General features: G+C 41.2%; 5 protein-coding genes across 5 annotated transcripts; 3 read left to right on the forward strand and 2 right to left on the reverse strand.

Annotated features, from left to right (window-relative positions):
- Positions 1-5,625: 5,625 nt before the first annotated feature.
- Positions 5,626-8,382, forward strand: LOC112200196 (FAD synthetase 2, chloroplastic). Its single transcript, XM_024341219.2, has 5 exons — positions 5,626-5,928; positions 6,259-6,311; positions 6,908-7,043; positions 7,458-7,633; positions 7,759-8,382. Exons 1-5 carry the CDS (start codon positions 5,678-5,680, stop codon positions 8,283-8,285), a joined length of 1,143 nt encoding a protein of 380 aa, XP_024196987.1. The 5' UTR covers positions 5,626-5,677; the 3' UTR covers positions 8,286-8,382.
- A 226-nt stretch (positions 8,383-8,608) lies between these two features.
- On the forward strand, positions 8,609-12,217 carry LOC112200194 (transmembrane protein 53). Its single transcript, XM_024341216.2, has 6 exons — positions 8,609-8,856; positions 9,051-9,323; positions 9,468-10,300; positions 10,453-10,558; positions 11,173-11,378; positions 11,752-12,217. The coding sequence occupies exons 3-6, from the start codon at positions 9,564-9,566 to the stop codon at positions 12,020-12,022; spliced, it is 1,320 nt and encodes a 439-aa protein (XP_024196984.1). The 5' UTR covers positions 8,609-8,856; positions 9,051-9,323; positions 9,468-9,563; the 3' UTR covers positions 12,023-12,217.
- Positions 12,218-12,598: 381 nt separating this feature from the next.
- LOC112200195 (F-box/LRR-repeat protein 4) lies at positions 12,599-14,640 on the forward strand. The gene is made up of 2 exons (XM_024341217.2): positions 12,599-13,348; positions 13,575-14,640. The coding sequence occupies exons 1-2, from the start codon at positions 13,015-13,017 to the stop codon at positions 14,474-14,476; spliced, it is 1,236 nt and encodes a 411-aa protein (XP_024196985.1). The 5' UTR covers positions 12,599-13,014; the 3' UTR covers positions 14,477-14,640.
- Positions 14,641-14,851: 211 nt separating this feature from the next.
- LOC112200197 (GEM-like protein 7) lies at positions 14,852-16,148 on the reverse strand. Its single transcript, XM_024341220.2, has 2 exons — positions 15,710-16,148; positions 14,852-15,508 (listed from the first exon to the last, which is right to left on the reverse strand). Exons 1-2 carry the CDS (start codon positions 15,921-15,923, stop codon positions 15,036-15,038), a joined length of 687 nt encoding a protein of 228 aa, XP_024196988.1. The 5' UTR covers positions 15,924-16,148; the 3' UTR covers positions 14,852-15,035.
- Positions 16,149-18,105: 1,957 nt separating this feature from the next.
- Positions 18,106-19,543, reverse strand: LOC112199817 (UDP-N-acetylmuramoyl-tripeptide--D-alanyl-D-alanine ligase-like). The gene is made up of 3 exons (XM_040518349.1): positions 19,339-19,543; positions 18,939-19,025; positions 18,106-18,745 (listed from the first exon to the last, which is right to left on the reverse strand). The coding sequence occupies exons 1-3, from the start codon at positions 19,447-19,449 to the stop codon at positions 18,380-18,382; spliced, it is 564 nt and encodes a 187-aa protein (XP_040374283.1). The 5' UTR covers positions 19,450-19,543; the 3' UTR covers positions 18,106-18,379.
- Between the last annotated feature and the right edge of the window lie 478 nt (positions 19,544-20,021).

The following is a 20,021-nucleotide window of genomic DNA, read 5'->3' on the forward strand; positions in this document are numbered from 1 at the left end:
GTGCATCTTTGACTTTATCAAAATGTCTCTTGACACGGTATACAAGTTCTGAATTTAGACAAAACCGTGTTCTCCCAAGGTCCTTCCTCTCAAACTCGGATTTCAGGTGTTCAGCGGTTTCCCTTAACTCTCAAGGGTTCCAATTATGTTTGTCAACATAAACCGCGACAATTGCAAATTCGGAACTTGTCATGGAAACGCGTGGGCATAGTTCATCATATCCCTTCCCAATCAAGTAGTCATTTTAGTGAGCATTTCAACCTCGTTGTAAATGCGCTCCGTGGTCTAGAGCCACTTGACTTGGGTAAATAAAGTCCACAAGAACCTTCATTATATTATGTATCTAGATCCCCATAGAGATACATAGTGACCACATTCGTAAGCTGCATGTTCAGTTATTTGGAAACTACCAAACTGATAAGGTAGTGGAGTGCAATGACATCCATTATGAGAGAATATGTCTTCTCGTAGTCGATTCCAGGGCGTTGTGAGAAACCTTGCGCCATAAGGCGAGATTACCATCTCCTTTTCTCATCACGCTATCTAACGAAGACCTATTAATGTCAATAGGTTTTATGTTAGGAGGTGTTGGCATCTCAGGCACGAAATCCTTCCTCTTCGTTAGTGAATCCAATTCAACCTGGATCGTATCTTTCCATTTAGGCCAATTTTCTCTACGTTGGCATTCTTCAACGGAGTAAGGTTCAATGTCATTGGCCTCAATAATTCCACGTCCTCATGTACACTAGTGTAGTTCGTAGAGATCTCTATATTTTCAGGAATTGGTTCTATCATTGAGGCGTCCCCCAACGATGTCTCTTGGACATAACCACAATCCAAAATATTCTCATGAGACGGATTATGAGTATCAATGATCAATGGATCAAGTTGTGCCAAACTCGCTCTCTTCTTAGGGCGAGAATCCATCGAACCTATGGGTCTCCTACTCTCTCTAGCGGAACCCATGGCCTATGACGCCATTATGCCACCTTTGTGGCGTCACCATACTACCATCCATGGTAGTGGTGCAGTACCCATCTTCTCTGGGTGGCACCATGTCCTCTTATGGGGACATCAATCCTTGCAGGCATGTTTGCAGCAGGTATATGTGATCTCGTCACTTTTAGGGGATCAAGATGAGACATAGTGGGGACAGACCACGACAATTCCTGTCGTTCCTGTTGAACATTGACGTTCTAATCTCCCCCTAACGACGGGAAGACTGTCTCATCAAAGTGACAATTCGCAAATCCAGCGAAATAGAGATCGCCTGTCAAGGGTTCTACATAGCGAACTTATAGTTGGAGACTCATGTCCAACAAATATATATATATATATATATATATATATATATGCATTCGTTGCAATGACTCATGTTGATGCGCTGTGGCGACGCAATTGGCACATGAACCGCACACTCAAATATGCATAAATACGAGATATTAAACTCGAACCCAGTCACTAGCTGTAACGCAAATAAAAGTTGAGTGGCTGCTATGAGTCGTAGACGAATTAGCATAGCTGCATGCGTTATTGCATAACCCAAGCGGAAATATTGGTGAGCATTAGCAATGTCCGGGCTACCATTGTAGTCGTTTAATGGTGGCTTTTCCGCGAGACCAATTGGGTGTGTACCTGGGAATATGATACTTGATATCAATACCCAATGATATGCAATAGTCATCGAAAACTGTCGATGTAAACTCTCTAGCATTATCAAGTCAAATTGACTGAATGGGATGATCTGGGTAGTGAGCCCGTAGCCATATGTTATGTGCTAGGAGTGTAGTATAAGCAGCATTACGAGTGGATAATGGCCCAACACGTGACCAGCGTGTTTGCGTATCAACCAACACCATAAAACATCTATATGGTCCGCAAGTTGGTTGATCAAATCCATAGAATTCCCTTAGATTCTTTGTGAGAATGGAATTATTTCCTCAATCTCCTTTGCATAGGATGGTCTCAATCCTAAATAACAGGCTTTACAGAACGAAACATGGGCTTTATAATCAACCAATAAAGGTTTTGGTTAAGCCATAATGTCACAATAGACTTGAGAATTAGAGAGAGGAGTTTATGGCATCAATGCCATGTATTTGCCGCAGGGGGTAGGCGGCACTGGCCATGTATGGCCTGTCTTTGCACAATCATGGCGCCATGAGGCGCATGTGCAGCTCCTCGAACCAATTCTTGGTTCTTACTTTTCTTCGTTCTGAAAATGGATGTCCGTGTAAAGTCTTTAATACACGGATCATCATGTCAAAGCCTATATGTGTCAAAATCCCATAAGTCGTCTCTCATGACATAGTTGGATTCAATAACTCAAATAGTGGTTGCATACAACCCACTAGAGCGACACATAAGTTTCTCTAATACTCGTTCACGTCCGTAGTCATTAGAGGTGATGCAAAGGAACTCTGTCCATTCTCATAATGTGTTTCCACATGAAAACCATTGGCTCTTATATAATAAAGTTCGAATTAAGGTATGTCCAAGACATTAAGTAAAAGAATTGACACTTTATTAATAGCCAATGATTACATCAAAGTTTCCAAAGTCTAATCCAAAATAAAATCAAAGTAAGACACATTGTAGTCACTCTATCCATTTGGTAACTCCAATCAAATATGACCAGGGAAGTAGAGAGAGATGTTGGTGGAGCAAGGCTTTCTTAAGTACCAATAATCTCAATGACTTTCCTAGACATCACATTTTATTAGGTCCGCCACATAAGAAAGAGTTAATATAATTGTCATTTATTGACTAAGGCAAATTGCCATTACAAAAGTTCTCGGAAAAATAAAAATGACTAATCTAATCAAAGTCTGTTGCATCCATGTGCACTTCATCTTCAGCTTTGAAGTCCTCTATGGTGAGATTGACATCTCCACCATCTTCTTCTTCTTCTGCAAGGTACACTTCTTGCTCTCTCAGGTCCCTATATGCCCTGTATCTTTCAGCTAGTTCCTCACTTGCCTTGCATTGCTTGAACCAATGCTCAATTGATCCACATCGATGACACTCATCATTGCGGTTGCCTCCCTTTAATTGAGGTGCACGTTGTGCACCTTGTGGGCGTTCCCTAGGAGGGTTGGTGTCACCACCACGACCACCTCTCCCACGTGTGGGATTACCACCACGTGTATCCACACCAAACTTGCGGTTTCCTTCCTTGTTAGGGCGGTTATATGGACTCATACGTCCCTCATATCCCTTATTCTTAGGGTACCGCTCCTTGCGCCCTCCTTTGGGCGCATTATAATTCGCCTCATGAACGCTCTTAGTTCCAATGGGCCTTAAATTATAATTCCTCACGAGTATGTTATCATGTTTCTAGGCTACAGATATAATATTGATAAGCTTATGAAACCTCGTGATCCGTCCAGCATTGACTTCAGTATGGTATTGCTTTGATACCACAATGGCTGAAACGGGGAAGGTGGAGAGAGTTTTCTCAATTAGCTCTTGCTCTGTGACAGGTTGTCCACAAAACTTCAACATGGACTGTATGCGAAGAGCTTCTGAATTATATTCAGCAACAGACTTGAAGTCAGCAAAACGCAGATTGTTCCATTGAACCTTCAAGTCAGGGAGGAGGGAATCTTGGACATTGCCAAAACGCTCTTCTAGCGCTACCCATAGCTCTCTTGCATCCTTGATCGACATATACTCCAATCTGAGTGCCTTGTCCATATGGCGTCGCATCAAGATAACTGCTTGAGCATGCTTTGTAGATATTCGGTTGAACATAAGATCCGGGTTAGGTGCTTGGATTATGGGTAATATTCCCTTTGAAGTGAGATGGTTCTCAACATCGGTTACCCAACTGTGGTAATCCGAGCCTGTTAAGTCAAGCATGGGAAAGTCGAGTCTAGGTTCATTCGACATCCTGAAAATAAGAAGAGAAGATAAATTAGTTTCGGAGCTAAACTTCCACGAAAACTAAAATAATAAGATTTCCGAGCTATGCTACTAAGAAATCAATTTCCAAGAATCTCTTTTGGATTAGACCAACAATGATGTTTTAATATGGTCACAATTTGATGCTTACGGACGCTCTTAGTCCAAGCATTGTGAACGCTCTTAGTTCACACGAACACTCTTAGTTCGTTTTTTCATACGAACACTCTTAGTTCGTTTTTTCATACGAACACTCTTAGTTCGTTAAGCGTGAATCCCCACAATTCTGCTTCGTTAAGTACTCAAAATCATTGGGCAACATATATTCCAATATTTGCATAAAATAAAAGGAATTTAAATACAAGAAAGCAGCAACCTTAATTATAAAAACTTACGTGATTGTTCTTGACTTGAAGACACGCGCGTGTTGATGCAGGCGTGTAGTTGGAATCTTGTCGGAAATTGGCAGTTGGTGGCTGCTCTTCTCCCTTCCCCCCTTTTTTTTCTTCTTCTTCCCTTTTTTTTTCCGGGCCCAGCCTTCTCTTCTCCTTTTTTTTTTCTTCTTCTTCTTTTTTTCGGGCCCAGCCTTCTCTTCTCTTTTTTCTTCTTCTTTTTTTTTTCGGGCCGGGTCCCTCTCTTTTTTTTCTTCCTTTTTTCGGTCTTCTTCTTCCTTCTTTCCTCTGTTCTTCTTCTTCTTCTTCTTTCTGCAGGTGGCGGGGGCAGTGCAAGATAGGCAGCAGCTTCGGGCAGGTTACAGGCGGCTGCAGGGAGCGAGTAGGCGGGCTGGTGCGCGGGGGAGCGTCACTCGGCGGGCTGGTACGCAGTTGGGTTGCAGACGGGTGCGCAAAAGCAGCAGCGGGTGGCGGCGTCTGGGCGTGGGGGCGCTGGGGAGGAGGCCGAATGGGCTGGGCTACTGGGTTTGCAAGGGCAGCGACGCAGGAGGGCGTCTGTGCAGCGTGGGCTGCTGGTGTGGTGGCGGTAGCAAGCAGAAAGCTTGCGGGTTTGTGTAGGCTGCAGGGGAGGAGGCCGGGTTCGCAAATTTTTTTTTTGTTTTCTTGTTTTTTTAGGTTGGCGGCAGAGAAGAAAGAGGTTTTTTTTTTTTTTTTTTTTTTTTTTTTTTTTTTTTTTTCTGAAGCTAGGGTTAGAACTCGTGCTGATAACGTGTTGTAGGAGAATAGAATTGTGTTTATTATTGATAATAGGAGCCCTTTATATAGGGAGTTTACAGAGTACACAAAAGGTAACAGAATCGGAATACAATTAGTATACTTAGGGTACTTTCCTATTACAACTCTAAACCCTAGTTTGAAGAGGCACACATTATGTCGATATCCTTCAACATATCCATTTTATAATTAAATAAAGTTGGTTGAGCAGCCTAATATGAAACCCCTATGTATACTGTTTGAGTCTCAACTCCCACTGGTTTGTGCCTAGATTGGCCTTTGGATTCATGTGTTTGTGGCGAATCGGGTTCATATGCCTATAGTGGGGATTAATCTGTCTTTACTGCCTCGATCCGAATACTAACAAATAACCGAGGGAGCAAAAAAAAAAAAAGGAGAGAGAAATGTAACATGGGAGATAAGAAAAAGTGAAAAAGAAAACAGCAAAAATGCGGTGACTACTAAAAGTTGGGCTGAGGAGGAGAGTAAGAAGTAAGAAGTAAGAAGTAAGAAGTAAGAAGTAAGAAGGGGGACGAATGTTGAAAAGGTTTTGTTGTGAGTTTCGACTTTTGAGCGAGTGGGTTGAGTTTTGAGGGAAAGAGCAAATAATGTTGAGTGGTGGTGGCTCTCGTCTCTCGAATCACCTACGTCAGCGAGACTGCGACCTCCGCCACCGCCACCACCACCAACCCCAACTTGGTTTTGGGTTCGTCTTTGGCTTTGGATTGGGTACTCGAATCGCTGGGCTACGAGTACGACGCTCTCTCAAACCCTTGTCTGCTCGTAGAATCTCGTCTTTACGCTCTATCATTCATTCCAAGTCTCCCCCCGACATTCCTACACTCTCCCACTGTTTCAGGTACTTGAATTACTCACTCCTCCATCCCCTATTCCCATTCAACCTTTCCAATTATTTATTTTCATCTTATTTTGATACTCATCACACAATGAAATTGACAACTTTGTTTATTTTTATGTATTTCTTAAGACTTGTGGGGCAGCAAGTAACCCAGAATGGGTGATAATGTTTGTAGTCTTATTGATTCCATGGACAGATACAATGTAGGGATCAGCGTAAATCAATTGATTCAATTGTGCTTATCATGGTTTGGTTTTGATGTTGAATCCTTCACATGCAATATATATATTTGTATGTGGTCTAACCTCTGATTCCTTTTCTTTTGCAAAGCCAACAAGAAGACGACCGCGAGCTTCCCTCCGACGTATTGTCCTCAGTCGCAGGTTTCTTTCTTCCCACCTCTTTCCCTGTTTCATTTGTTCACCAGCATGCTCGTCACATTGTATAAAGAAACTTGTTGCTAAGTTGTGCAAGTATAGGATTAGTCTATCTGTACGAACGCTTTTGTGTGTTGCAGTCGATGAAATTACTCCTAGCTGATTCATCAAGTACTCTATCACACTTCTTTTAGTAGCTTCATGACAACTTAGAGACGCCACTTTCAAAGTACTCTACTAAGCTCAATTTTAAAATCAATTAACCAACTGCTGAGCAGAAACTAATACAAAATCAGTATAGTACAACAAGCTTTCTCATACCTAAGTAACTGCAACGCATATCCTTTTTATAGACATAGAACACTCTCGAGTCTTGTGAAGTTTCTCCTTCGATTCATTTGCACCATTCCGATATTGCCAAGTGTTTTCGGTCATTTAGCAAGTTGTATCGCTGCAATCCTAACATTCTTTCACTAAGTTTTCTTTATAGATGTCTAGGCTTTCCATATGTGCTTTCTGTACTGAAAATTTATAATTGGTATAACCATCTGCTTAGTTAAGCCATGTACTTATTGTTTCTTTTATTTTGGTATCGTTCCTAGGAGGAATAGTTGCACTGGGAAAATTCGATGCCCTTCATATTGGTCATCGAGAGCTTGCCATTCAAGCCTCAAAGGTCGGACCTCCATTTCTTTTATCATTTGTTGGAATGGCAGAAGTACTGGGTTGGGAACCTAGGTATTGTAGCTGTGCGCCCTCGTTCTTTGTTTATTATTTGTTTGAACTGCCTTCCTTTTTTCTAGTTCGTATTTTCTGGTTCTTTTGTCCTTAGAATCCTGTTATTTAGAATCACTTTTTAATAATGATGAAGATTAAGAAGGTTGGTAAGACTCCTTGCCATCTCTATTGAACATCTGTCTCTGTCCTCTGAACTGAATTTGTTTCTCAGTCTTTTATCTGATTTCTTCTATGCAGTAGAAATATATTAATAATAAACTGTGTTGTAAAGAGGTGAAGAAGATGTTTATTAATATGAGCTCCAATAGGGAGACAAATTCATGAGATTGGAACTCCACTTCTTTGTTTGCTTGCTATATTCTAGTTTTTCGGTAGAAATTCATCAAAGTTAACTTATCTTGGTAAATTGAACAGGGCTCCAATAGTTGCCAAATGTGATCGAAAGCGGGTTCTTTCAACTTGGGCTCCATATTGTGGTAACATGGTCCCTGCAGAGTTTGAAATTCAATTTTCAAGTGTTCGACAACTCACTCCACGGGAATTTGTTGAAAAGTTATTGAAAGAGTTTGGAGTTCGTGGGGTTGTGGCGGGTAAATTTATTTCAAGACACTTATTGGGCATTGCAGATCATTGTATCCTTCATCGTATGAGTCAAACATGCATACCGGAGTTGATATACGTGTTAAATAATGGTTGCAATGGCTAATTGTGGCAGGTGAAAACTACCGATTTGGATATAAAGCAGCTGGTGATGCGAGAGAGCTGGTGAAGTTGTGTGAAGAATACGGTATGGGGGCTTACATCATAAAATCTGTTATGGACAAGAACCAACACTCCATCAGCACGAACTCAGATTCAAAAGACAGAGGACAAGTTTCATCTACTCGTGTTCGCCGCGCCCTTGCTGTAGGAGATATGAAGTATGTATCTCAACTTTTGGGTCGCCAACACCGCATGATATTGATTGCAAAGGAGCAGGAAGGTTTCCGTTGGAGCAGACATAAATTGTCAGTTCCAAAGTCGTGTATGTTAAATTTAGGTCCAAAAGAGGGTCTATATGGGAAGTGTGATCTCTTAATTGGTGATGAAGGCGAGCTAGTAGTGCCATGTAGTGTAGTAATTGACACAGCATATATCCACATAGAAATGGATGAGGTAGGTGTAGGTATGTATGATGATATAGTTAGTAGTAAACAGGATGTGAGGCTCTTACGTATTGAATTTGGTGATTTGGAATCTTAGAGTATATGTTGAATCTCATTTTGATGATTGCCTTCCCTGATAGGGTTGTTGGATGCGCGAAATGCTAATGGGTACATTTAGTTTGTTGCGTGCAGAATTAGAGAGTTAGCTTATAGCCGCCTATTTGGACACGACACGATTTTATGATGAAATACAGTTTGTTTGTATGTAGGTCTGCAATGATGATGAGATGATTCAGTTTTGCTTTTCAGAAATTAGGGTACTAGTGGTGAATGGTGATGCAGCGGCATATATTCTCAACCATGTCCGTCAGTCTATTCATAAGAAAAGATACTGACAATGGCATTATGTGTATTGGTATAAACCAACAGTATACGGAACTTGTGCTAGCTTGTTCATGGAGATGGGATATTCTGCATTGTCTTGGAATATTCTACAAATATCTTCTCTTTTGTTGTTGTTGTATTTTCTTTGGGTGCACTGTGATTAAAGTAAAATCACATTTAGTATGGACATGAATGAGGTTGGTGTTGCAGAGCGTAAGGAGCAGAGAGTATTGAGTAGCTGGTATCCATTACAGTTCATCACCAATTTCATCAACAACATTCAGGTCAAGGTCACCCTACCCTAGCTCGATCTCTCAGCTTCATTCAACAAATTTTTTTTTTTTTAAATCAATCCTCTTCAATTCAATTCATTTTGAACTATCAATCAGTCAATCAATTTGTATATATAATCGGAGGACTCGGGTTTGTTGTTCTCTCAATCTGAAATTGATTTTTGTCAAATGGGTCACCGTCGCAGGGGATAAAACGAGTCTTTTTCTCTCCCGCTGTCTTGGAGAGCAGAGCTAATCTACATAAAGCTATCGCGTCTAGGATAAACACGTGGCATCATTTGGTTGGTGTTGTAAGCTCCCCGGGAGTTGCAAATCTCTTGTGCTTTTTAGAAAGACAATTGGGGGATAGAGAGAGAGAGAGAGAGAGTTTGTTGGTCGGTGGTGCCGCGTTGGAATAGTCGGGCTGTCAGCGGCGTCGTTTGACAGCCCGATCTTCAACGCAAGGGAACCCAAGCCAGGTAAGAACAATTCGCGAATATACCTGGCCCTCCATTTATTATTATTATTCTGATCTGATATTTCAATTCTCTCGCGTGTTTAATTCTGATTCTCTTCCTTCCTTGTTCAACATTCATATTTAATTCACTTTTCCCCCATTGCAGCTTGCTTGCTTGCTTTCCCAATCTCTCTTGTTTCTTCCATTATTATGTTTATATTGGCATGAGAAAGAGAAGGAGAAGGAGATTAAGATTTTCATCATGGGTTCCTTGTCTGGAATCCTTCAACGCCCTCTAATCGCCGCCGCCGCTGTTGGCTTTGCTTCTTTTTCTTCCGACTTCTCCCTCATACTGCCCTCTCACCAATCCCAATCCCAATCCCAATCCAACCACTCCTCCTCGGATTTATCTACTTCAACGACAACTTTGTCATCGGACATTTCGCTTTCTAAGCTCGCCGCAAGCCTCTCCTTTATCTCCAGAATTCAAGTACCTGTTCCCACCATCAACTTGCCAATTCCCAATTCCCACTGCAATTCCCTCTATTCTTCGGTTGCATCTTCCCCCGCTCTTCTTAAGCTCTATCACTCTGCACACTTGGCCAAAGCGCCCAACCCAGCTGCATGTAAACATGACATAATATCATCATCCACTTCCGTCCCTGACGTCTCCTACACATGGCATTTGCCTGAGCCAAATGCTCTTGATGTTTCCCGCACCTCTGATTGTTCATCTGCAAAGATGCGGACTGTGGTCGTTTTGCTGGGATGGTTAGGCGCGAAGCAAAAGCATCTCAAGAGGTATGCCGACTGGTATACTTCCCAGGGGTTTCACGTCATCACCTTTACTTTACCCATGGCTGACATTCTCAAATACCAGCCTGGTGGTAAAGTCGAAGACCACATTGACCTGCTTGTCACTCATTTGGCTGATTGGTTAGAAGAGGAGCAGGGAAAGAACCTGCTTTTTCATACTTTCAGCAACACCGGATGGTTAACGTCAGTATTCTTTCCCTTTCTCTCTCTCTCTCTCTCTCTCTCTCTCTCTCTCTCTCTCTCTTTTATGCATAAACTCAATATGATATGTTAATATCTCTGATTTGCTTGTCTAAGATTTTATCTTCATTTGTTTGTTGGGTTTCATGTTACAGGTATGGTGTAATGTTGGAGAAGTTCCAGAAGCATGATCCTTCTGTAATGGGCAGGATTCGGGGCTGCGTTGTGGATTCCGCACCTGTTGCAGCACCTGACCCGCAGGTTAATGATAATAGCACTTCTGCAACTGGGAAAGAACACAGATTTTGTACTCATGCTTGCTAAAAACTGAAAGACCATATCTACAATCACATACTCAATGTTTTTTTTTCTTTTTCTTTTTGGTCCAAGTCACCATTGGTATCAAGATATGGATGATGTTTTACTGTATATTAGTGGTGCAATACTATAATCGACTGCATGTGAAATTACTAGTAATGCAATACTTTAATTCGGTTAATCATATTCTAACAGCCGAAGTTAACACCAAGACCTTCCCCAATGTTGTTTTACAGAGCTGGTTAGCTTGAGTTTTCCTTGTTACTTCAGTGTTCCTTGTCATTAGTCTTAAAACTCCAGTACTTGTGAATCCCACCACTTTCATTCCAGTTACTGTCCTTTATCTGTTGTCCGGTTTCTTTAACCCTGTCTATTTCTTTCTGGGGACTGGATGAGTTATCAGTTACCTTTTTTGTTTCTTTTCCTGTTTTCAAATGGCTGTTTGAGTCTTTCATGAAAGTTATCTGCTTTTTTAGTTGTTTTTGGCTTCCCAGGTTTCTTTTGATGATTTCTGTTTTGCTGACTGTCTAATCAATCTTATTCTTGTCTTTGTGTAGGTCTGGGCTTCTGGTTTCTCTGCAGCCTTACTGAAAAAGCATAGTGTAGCAACGAAAGGAACCACAGACACTAGTGAGTTAGGGATGGATGCTTTGGTTGACAGCAAGGAAGTAGTGGCACCCAAACCTGCAGTAACTGAGGCAGCTTTGCTTTTAGTTTTGGAGAAGTTCTTTGAGGTGGTTTTGAATCTTCCTACAGTGAACAGGTAATCTATCTTGGTATTAGGCAGTCTAGTTTAGTTTTGGATAGGAAACAGGTAGTCTATCTGGAAAAAGTTTTGGCTTTATTATTTGGGGGGAAAATGAAACCAGATGCCTGATTAATTGGAGTGATTGTTAAGATGTTGTTCTCAAATTCCTCTTTTTCTCTTTGCACGTTGTGTTTATATAGTATATATGCACATATTTGTTACTGTATGGCTGTATGCAAATATGTAGTTGATGTAAAGGATATGATTTGGATCCTTTTTCCTTGAAATGTGTATATATCTTAGGAAAACCAATATAGCAGCCATATGTCAGAATATGTATAGTGTTGAGTATTTGCAAGAACTTTTCTAACCTCTTGTGGAATTGCAGGAGGCTTTCTGATGTTTTGGGCTTACTGTCAGCACGACAACCAAGCTGTCCGCAATTATATATCTACAGCTCTGCAGACAGAGTCATTCCTGCAGGATCTGTGGAGTCGTTCATAAAACAACAGCGGAGGGCTGGACATGAGGTTAGGGCTTGCAACTTTGTCTCGACACCTCATGTTGATCATTTCAGAAATGACCCGAAGCTGTATACTTCTGAGCTAACTCACTTTCTGGAGGACTGTGTGCTTACTTGTTGCAAACAGTCTCGTTAACCTAAATTATTGAGCCACTGACCATGACTCCAATTCTTTTTCCTCCAAAAGTGTATACGCTGTCCAATTGATTCATCAGCGCTCATTTTTTTGGTTGGTACTTTGTTGTTCACATTGTAGAAGCAAATATACAAACTACAGGTTATTCTCATTAATACAGAAGAGTCCCTCAACTTGAACTTTGATTGCGTACCAGATGTTGTAGCCGCATTACAGGCAATGTCATTCTGTTATCTGAGCAATGGCTTTTTCATGCCCTGAGCTTTATGTATGCAATTGTAATTACATTCCCATTGTGGCCAAGCCATCTTTCTGAAAGAATCAGTCTTTTGTATATCATGGAGATCTATAATAGATGAGGACGGGACGGTCTCTGAGGAACGAATGTGTAATCAGAAACTGTCCTCTCGTGTGCACTGCACACTTGTAGCGAGTAACGTATCATTTGACCTCTGTGTTTCGATCTTTTGGGAGAGGGAAGGAACACAAGTGATTGGAATTATTAAAATTAATGTTCCTTCCTTGCTTTAGTAATAACAATCATGTGTATGGTATGGTTGGTGAGATCGTGAATGGATTAAGAGAAGAGGTAGCTACTGCCTACTAGCTAGCTTAGCTTGTTCTGAAATGGAATTTCTCTGCCGAGGAAGGTTGGGTTGGCGTAACAGTGACACTCCACCCACCTGTCCACCCTCTTTGCCCTTTTCTTTTCCTTCAAAGTTCAAAGCACGCAATGAGGGAGGGAGCAAATTTACCAAAACGCCCAATTATATCTGCATCTTTACTAGCATAAACAAATAAATAGCAAGAAAGGGCAACACGCACAGAGAAAAGGAAACGAAACGACTTTTGTTCTTCATTTAATTCTCACACTCTCTCCTGAGGAGAGGAGAAGAACCCTAATCCTCCTTACCAATTCAGCCCCAAAATCAAAAAGATCTAGTCCTTCAATTATTGGGGGTGTGGAGTGGAGGATTAGGATTAGGATTAGGATGGATCAAATGGGAGGAAGCATCAACGAGGCACTGAGAGATGACGAGCTTCGATCGGTGCTGGCCAAGCTGGAGAGTCAGCGGGACAAGGAGGTGTTCGGGTTGGTGTGCAAGAGGTGGCTTCACTTGCAGAGCACTGAGAGGAGGAGGCTGTCCGCACGTGCGGGGCCTCACATGCTCCGCAAAATGGCTGCCAGGTTCTCCCGCCTTCATGAGCTCGACCTCTCCCAGTCCCTTTCCAGGTCCTTCTATCCAGGTGTCACCGACTCTGATCTCTCCGTCATTGCCAATGGCTTCAACTGCTTGAGGCTCCTCACTCTCCAAAACTGTAAAGGTCTCTCTTCTCTCTCTCTCTCTCTCTCTCTCTTGTCAATTCAATTTCAGGCAGGCTGTTTTTTTTCCTTCCTGTTATATATGTTGGGTTGATCAACAGGTAACACGGCCTCTCACACTCATTCTATGTCAGTATGTTAATGTTTTTCTTTCTTTTCAACTTCATAAGAGTAAGACAACTAAATCTCTCAACCCTCATCAATTTAGTGCTTTTTGTTTATTTATAGGAGTTACGGATGCTGGAATCATTGCAATTGGATCTGGTCTTTCATCACTACAGTCTCTAGATGTATCGTATTGCAGAAAGTTAACAGACAAAGGATTATCAGCTGTTGCTCAGGGCTGCTCTGACCTTCGCGCACTGCATCTTGCCGGCTGCAGATTTATAACCGATGCACTATTACATGCTCTTTCAAACAATTGTCACTCTTTACAACACTTGGCTCTCCAAGGCTGTACTAATATCTCTGATTCTGGACTTAGTGACCTTGTAAATGGATGTCAACAGATCGAGTTTTTAGACATCAACAAATGCAGCAACATTGGAGACATTGGCGTTTCCAGTGTCTCCAAGGCATGTTCATCTTCTCTCAAGACACTCAAGCTATTGGACTGTTACAGAGTCGGGGATGAGTCTATAATATCCTTGGCCACATTCTGCAAAAATCTTGAAACTTTAATCATTGGTGGCTGCCGGGACATATCTGACGCATCAATAAATTTGCTGGCCTCCTCTTCTTGTAAGGGTAGTCTCAAGAACTTACGGATGGATTGGTGTTTGAATATCACAGACTCTTCCTTGAGCTGCATTCTGCTTCAGTGCAGAAACCTCGAGGCTCTTGACATTGGGTGCTGCGAGGAGGTGTCAGACGCTGCCTTCCAGGGTTTAAATGGTGGTGAAGTTGAGCTGACCCTGACCTTAAAGGTCTTAAAGGTTAGTAACTGCCCGAAAATCAGTGTGGCAGGGATAGCTATGGTGTTGGAGAAATGCCAGATGCTAAAATACTTAGATGTAAGGTCATGCCCACAAATTACAAAGGGGGGCTGTGATGAGGCCGGATTGCAGTTTCCTCAATCTTGTAAAGTCAACTTCACCGGGAGTTTAGGGGAGCCTGATGTCTTTCTTTGAGAATGGCTGTTTGCTTTTGAGCTTGCAAGTTCTGCCCTGTTTTAATCTGGAATCTGATAAAATGTTGGTTTGTCAAGTGTTGTATGGGTCCCTGACAATATATAATTTGAACATGTTTCTCCTATTGTAGTTGTGGGTTAAATAAAACATGCTGTTTTTGTCTAGTGTTGTAAATCTGAATGTTTCTTCTAGTTGAGGACTGCAACCCAGAACAAAGTCAGACTGTACCGCATCTAAGAAATATTTTCATTACCAAATAGATTAAACCCTTCCAAACAATAAAGCGACTCCAAACAAATATCCAATGTATACAGGTAGATCAAGGAAATAAATTGATGATTTTGTGGAGGTAACTAGGTATGTAGAACAGCCACATTATTCTACACAAATAACAGTAAAGAAGATTTCTCATTCAGTCATTAGAAAAAGTAACTGATTTACAAATTGTCTCACTCCGTAATCGTATAATTACATGATCTGATTCTGCTGATGAAGCTAGCAAACAAGCAGAGGGAATCCACAATTTAACAACTAGCAGTTGTAGCTTTTAAGTTCTTAACTAAGCCTGAGAAATTAATGCCTGTTGGAGATATTTGTGAGCTTTCTGGTAATTGAAGAAACCCATGAACCAGAAGTCATAATTATCCACAGTAACTATTTCTATGTACTTCTGTGATGGCTTCTTCACATCCTCACTCTGGTTTACTCTGTTTATCTTATTGAGTGGGATCACAACCTTGTAGTGGACTCTGATGAGTTGTCCATTTGGATTTGGCGATGATGACAGTTTGATTGGCTTGTCACTGCAGAAGGCAATCTTGTGTGTGGAGATGAAAAGGAGGCCTGCAATAGGACCTGCTGTGGTTGATAGATAACAGTGACAAGTCTTCAAAAGCTTCTCTCCTGCTGCTTTATCATTATTACTAAACAAATGCTTGAACACCTTCTCCATTGTTCCACCTGCTCTAAGAATCTTAGCCCCAAGTCTCAACTTTCCCTTCACTGTCTCACTGATTTTAGGCCTCAGTTTCACTGCACACATATAAATGAATTACTAATCAGCATATTTTTTACAAGTAAGTACGTACGTAGTTAAGGTCATCCTAACGGAACTTATCAAGCAGGAGAGATCCTATATCTAGCTAGTACAGATTAGGCATACCAAATTTGGCTATATCTCGTTAGACATACAATTAATAAGAATGCTCGAGGTAAGAGAAAGGAATTACTTACTTTGTGTCCGTTTTGAAGACCCAATTTGATCACGACGATGATCAGATGATGGAACATGATCATACTGAATAGCAACATGATGCTGAGCAGGTAGCAGGAGTCTCTTTGCATTCATAGGGGACCTCTCAAATGTGCATGATGCTGCTGCTGCTGAATTGATTGGGAAATAACCAAGAACTTGTCCTCCAAGCTGAACCTGAAATGAAGCCTTCATCTTTGATAATCGATCGAGCAGAAACCAAACTCTTTCACTTGTTGTTTAAGTAACCACTTAATCAGAAGATCGAAGTAGTTGCGATCGAGCTTGTAGAGAATTAATGAAGTTGTACGTAGCTCCACTAGTATCAGAAAACAAATTCGATTAGTGAGCTAGGAAGAGGAATGAAGCTTGTAGTAGTACTGATGAATATCGATCGGAGGAATGAGGATGATGAGTTTCTTGTTTTCTACACATATGTATTTAAAGGGGTGCAACTAGTTGGTGAATCATAGACTTTTTGATGCATGAGTCAGGTATGGCTCATCAATGAGAATAAAGGCAGAGGCACACACGTCCTCCATCTTAAAGATAATTTTTTTCAAAAAGCTAGCTAGCTAGATATATCTGGATATCTTTATTAATTGCTTGCTTTAAATACAAAGCACTAAATTAAAGCATGAATGCTCAAGGTTTCCAGGTCTTCATTTGTGTACATCTTGAATTAATTCCTTCTCCTCAATCTATATTTTAGAAAATGAAAAGGGGTTTAATTTCTTCTATGAGGGAAGACCATTAAACCATTAATAATTAATTAGATTGACAACAGGGGAGGCAATTAGTTAGGCATTACCTTAAAATAAATTGCCGTTAGCATTGTTTGAGTAGAGAATATCCTTGATTAGTTAATTACAAGGAAAAAGAAGAAAAAGAAAACATCCTGATTAGTTGGGGATTAAAGCTTTTGATCAGTCATGCATATACATATACGGCTATACATATAGGGGTATATAGAAATGAATTACAAGACGAGGGCATGCATCATGGATTGCGTGTTTTCTGTTTTTGGATAATTTAACAGAGAGAGAGAGAGAGAGAGAGAGAGAGAGAGAGAGAGAGAGTATGAGGAATGAGGATGTGTCGTTGAAGCCTTTTGAGCTGGCATTTCAGCTTTCTGATGCCATACAATATTGCCTCTTCCATCTAATGCACTTACTAAGATTGGTCATGCATTAAAGTAATTAAAGGCAGTCCCTCATGATATGTGTCGACACCAAATTTGTCACGTCAGTTTATCTCAGCGACTCAGCTCAGCATGATAATTAAGCTATAACAGATGGGAGCTTTGTTTGCTGGAACATATTACAGTGATCTCGATCATAAAATTGCAAGCAGCTGGGTTATCTGAAATTTGTTGTCTACTACGATTTGGGAGTGTACGTTCTCTAGAGCTCCGGAGTATTGAATTATGAACTGTTCCCATTTCTGGAGACTCGATCTACTCTTTAAGATATATTGATTCTTGATTCTTAATTGGTTAACTGAACTCAAAGTCGACATATATATTTGCAGTTGCAAGAAAAGGTGACGGCAGTTATAAATGGAGAATAGGAGGACCATATTATCCAGCTAGGGAAACAAAGTGTGTTCGATCATTGGTCAAAGTCAAAACTACTTTATTCTTGAATCTTCATTCTGGTATATGAATGAACTCCGAACTAGGCTAAAAGTTGATATATACTTGACGGGTCAAGTGCGCGTATAACATTGCTTATCTGGATTAGAGTCATCATTGCCAATTTGTCATTCTTCCTTTCATCTATGGAAAGAAAAAAGAGAAATTTTTTATTCATCTTCGGATCTTTTTGTAGACGCTGCAAGTGACTGGTTCCCTTCCTTTCCCAGGAATAAAAAAGAAGCAGAGATAGTTAACTTCACTAAGCAAACGGCAAAAGGCAAACCCACCTACGTGTGGTCACTGCTCACAAATTGGGTATGTGGAAAAAAGGGGACTAACACGTCAAAGACACATCAGCCCCCATTCAAATCGATCCCCGGCCACATGTTCATGTTGGCGCTGCCCAACAGATCACATGAAGAAAAGAAAAAAGGTCGACTTGTGCATACATATATAGATAAAACAGTCTTAAAGAGCCCCCTCCCAATATTTATATGCTTCAGTTGAAGTCCTTGGGAGATCTCAGAATCCCACAATTAAGGGCGAAGGCTCCTTTTTGTAACTCATGCATATTTCAACTTTTCCAATGTGCAAGATTCCAAAACATTTTGAGCTAGCCAGCAATAATACAGCAACAAATTAACAATTGCACTCATGATGAAAGACGACGGCAGTTTAGGAAACATAAGCCAAAACAGTTATGTTCAGAACAGGAAATCTCAACATTTCTTTGCTATACACACACACACACAAAAACAGTTATTTCAGTTAAAACAACTCTGCACGTATACTATACATTCCTGCCTATGTCTGTCTACATCAGGAAAATCATCAACAGCTGAGAAATGTGTATCTCAAATTTCCATTGCTTTGATTGCATTTACAACTTTCTCCATTCGCATCCCTCGACTACCCTTTACAAAAATAACATCATTACAATTTATCCTCTTCACAATTTCCTCTGCAAAAGTTTCTGGCTGAAGAGAGCACACAATATTAAACTTTTCAAGCAAATTCATATCCTTGGCTGCTGTACGTGCAGAACCTCTTCCCAACTAGGCCCGAGTTCTAACATGTCACCAAGTATGGCAATTTTTTGGCCCTTGCAATCAATAGTACTCTTCAATAAGTCAATGGCAGCTCTGGAGCTCACAGGATTGGCATTGTAAACATCATTGACTATCTTGACTCCATTTCTAGCAACTTCAAGCTCTGACCTCATTTTGACGGGAGTAAATGCTGATAGACAACTTCCAACTTGAGAAAGAGAAACTCCTAAAAGAGTTGCAACTGCCGCTGCTGCACAAGCATTGAGAGCCAAATGCAGACCTGGACTGGGTATCACAAATTCTACCCTGAAAAGGAAACATATCACCATTTTCTTATCATGAGAAAATGGTGAACGTAGAATGGATCACAACAATGATATACCACAAAATAACTGGCAGGCAGCTCTGGTGATTGACGAAAGTTTTTGGATTTGTTCAACAATAGTGAGGGAATTAGCTAGAATGTTCATTGTCGACAACTTCATTTTCATTAATACGGATCAGAAATGCTTGTTATTGGCTTACATCTCTGTATGATACTCCAAGACCTCCGTGTGTGCTTTCGCACGCAACCAAACCAACATCACACCCCGCCGTCTGACCAAAGAGCACCTGTTTATGACAAGGAACAATACACTGCTTTATGAATATTGTGCTATTCATGTCAAGACGTAACCATTAACAGAAATTGATGTGCATCTCAAATAAGCAAAGTTGCTGCAGCGTTTGTTCAACTTTTAGCTGAGATGATAAATATAAATCCACGGGGCCGGGTGGGGTGGGGTGGGGTTACTTAAACCAGCTAGATCATTGCTTTTCCAAGTTGGTCAAATTTTCCATATCATAAATAAATGTGTTTGTTGGTTACTGCAATTGACATCATGAGAGATCAAATAAATGGTAACAAGGGAAGGGCATCTGACACCTTTTGAACCCCAAATGGTAGAGGGAGGAGGCTCCTAACTAATGGATCATCAAAATGGAGAACACACACGTCTCCGGGCTTTGCCTCCTGGAGAATCTTCCCTTTGGCCATAGCACTGGAGAAGTTGTCAAAGTGTCCTCGCAAGCTCCAGTATCTCTCCCTTGCCGGCCACTCCAAAACCGCAGTCCCGGCAGTACGTGTTAGGAATCCCGATCAAGGACCCCAATCCGGTTGTTCCAATTCCCATGCCAATGCCATGACTCTCATAAACCAGAGCTATCATGGTCTTTCCCACACTGCCAGTGAGTCACTCCTACAACTTGACCACAGAACCTCCTATTCCTTGCATAGCTGGCCATGTTGGTCAGTGAAACCAGAGTATCAGCCTCGGTTTCAACGTCCCAGTTCTCGCAGCCTTGATCTCGGGATAATTGCAATCGTGGGCGTCCAAGTTTTGGCCGGAAATGGCGAAGAACCACTGGTTCTGGTGTCTGTAGAAATGGTTCCAGCTGGAGGACAGAACCCCATTTCAGGATCCTGCCACTGACAGCTTCAGCAATCTCAGAGACTCTCCAAACGCTACTACTGTTGTTTATTGAAGTTTTGGGGTGCTGGGAATGAGTGAGGCCAAGTGAGAGTGAGCTGCTGTTTGCATCCTCAACACGCACTCACTCCTTCTGAAG

The sequence above is a fragment of the Rosa chinensis genome, chromosome 4, assembly GCF_002994745.2.
Source record: "Rosa chinensis cultivar Old Blush chromosome 4, RchiOBHm-V2, whole genome shotgun sequence".
NCBI lineage: Eukaryota > Viridiplantae > Streptophyta > Magnoliopsida > Rosales > Rosaceae > Rosa > Rosa chinensis.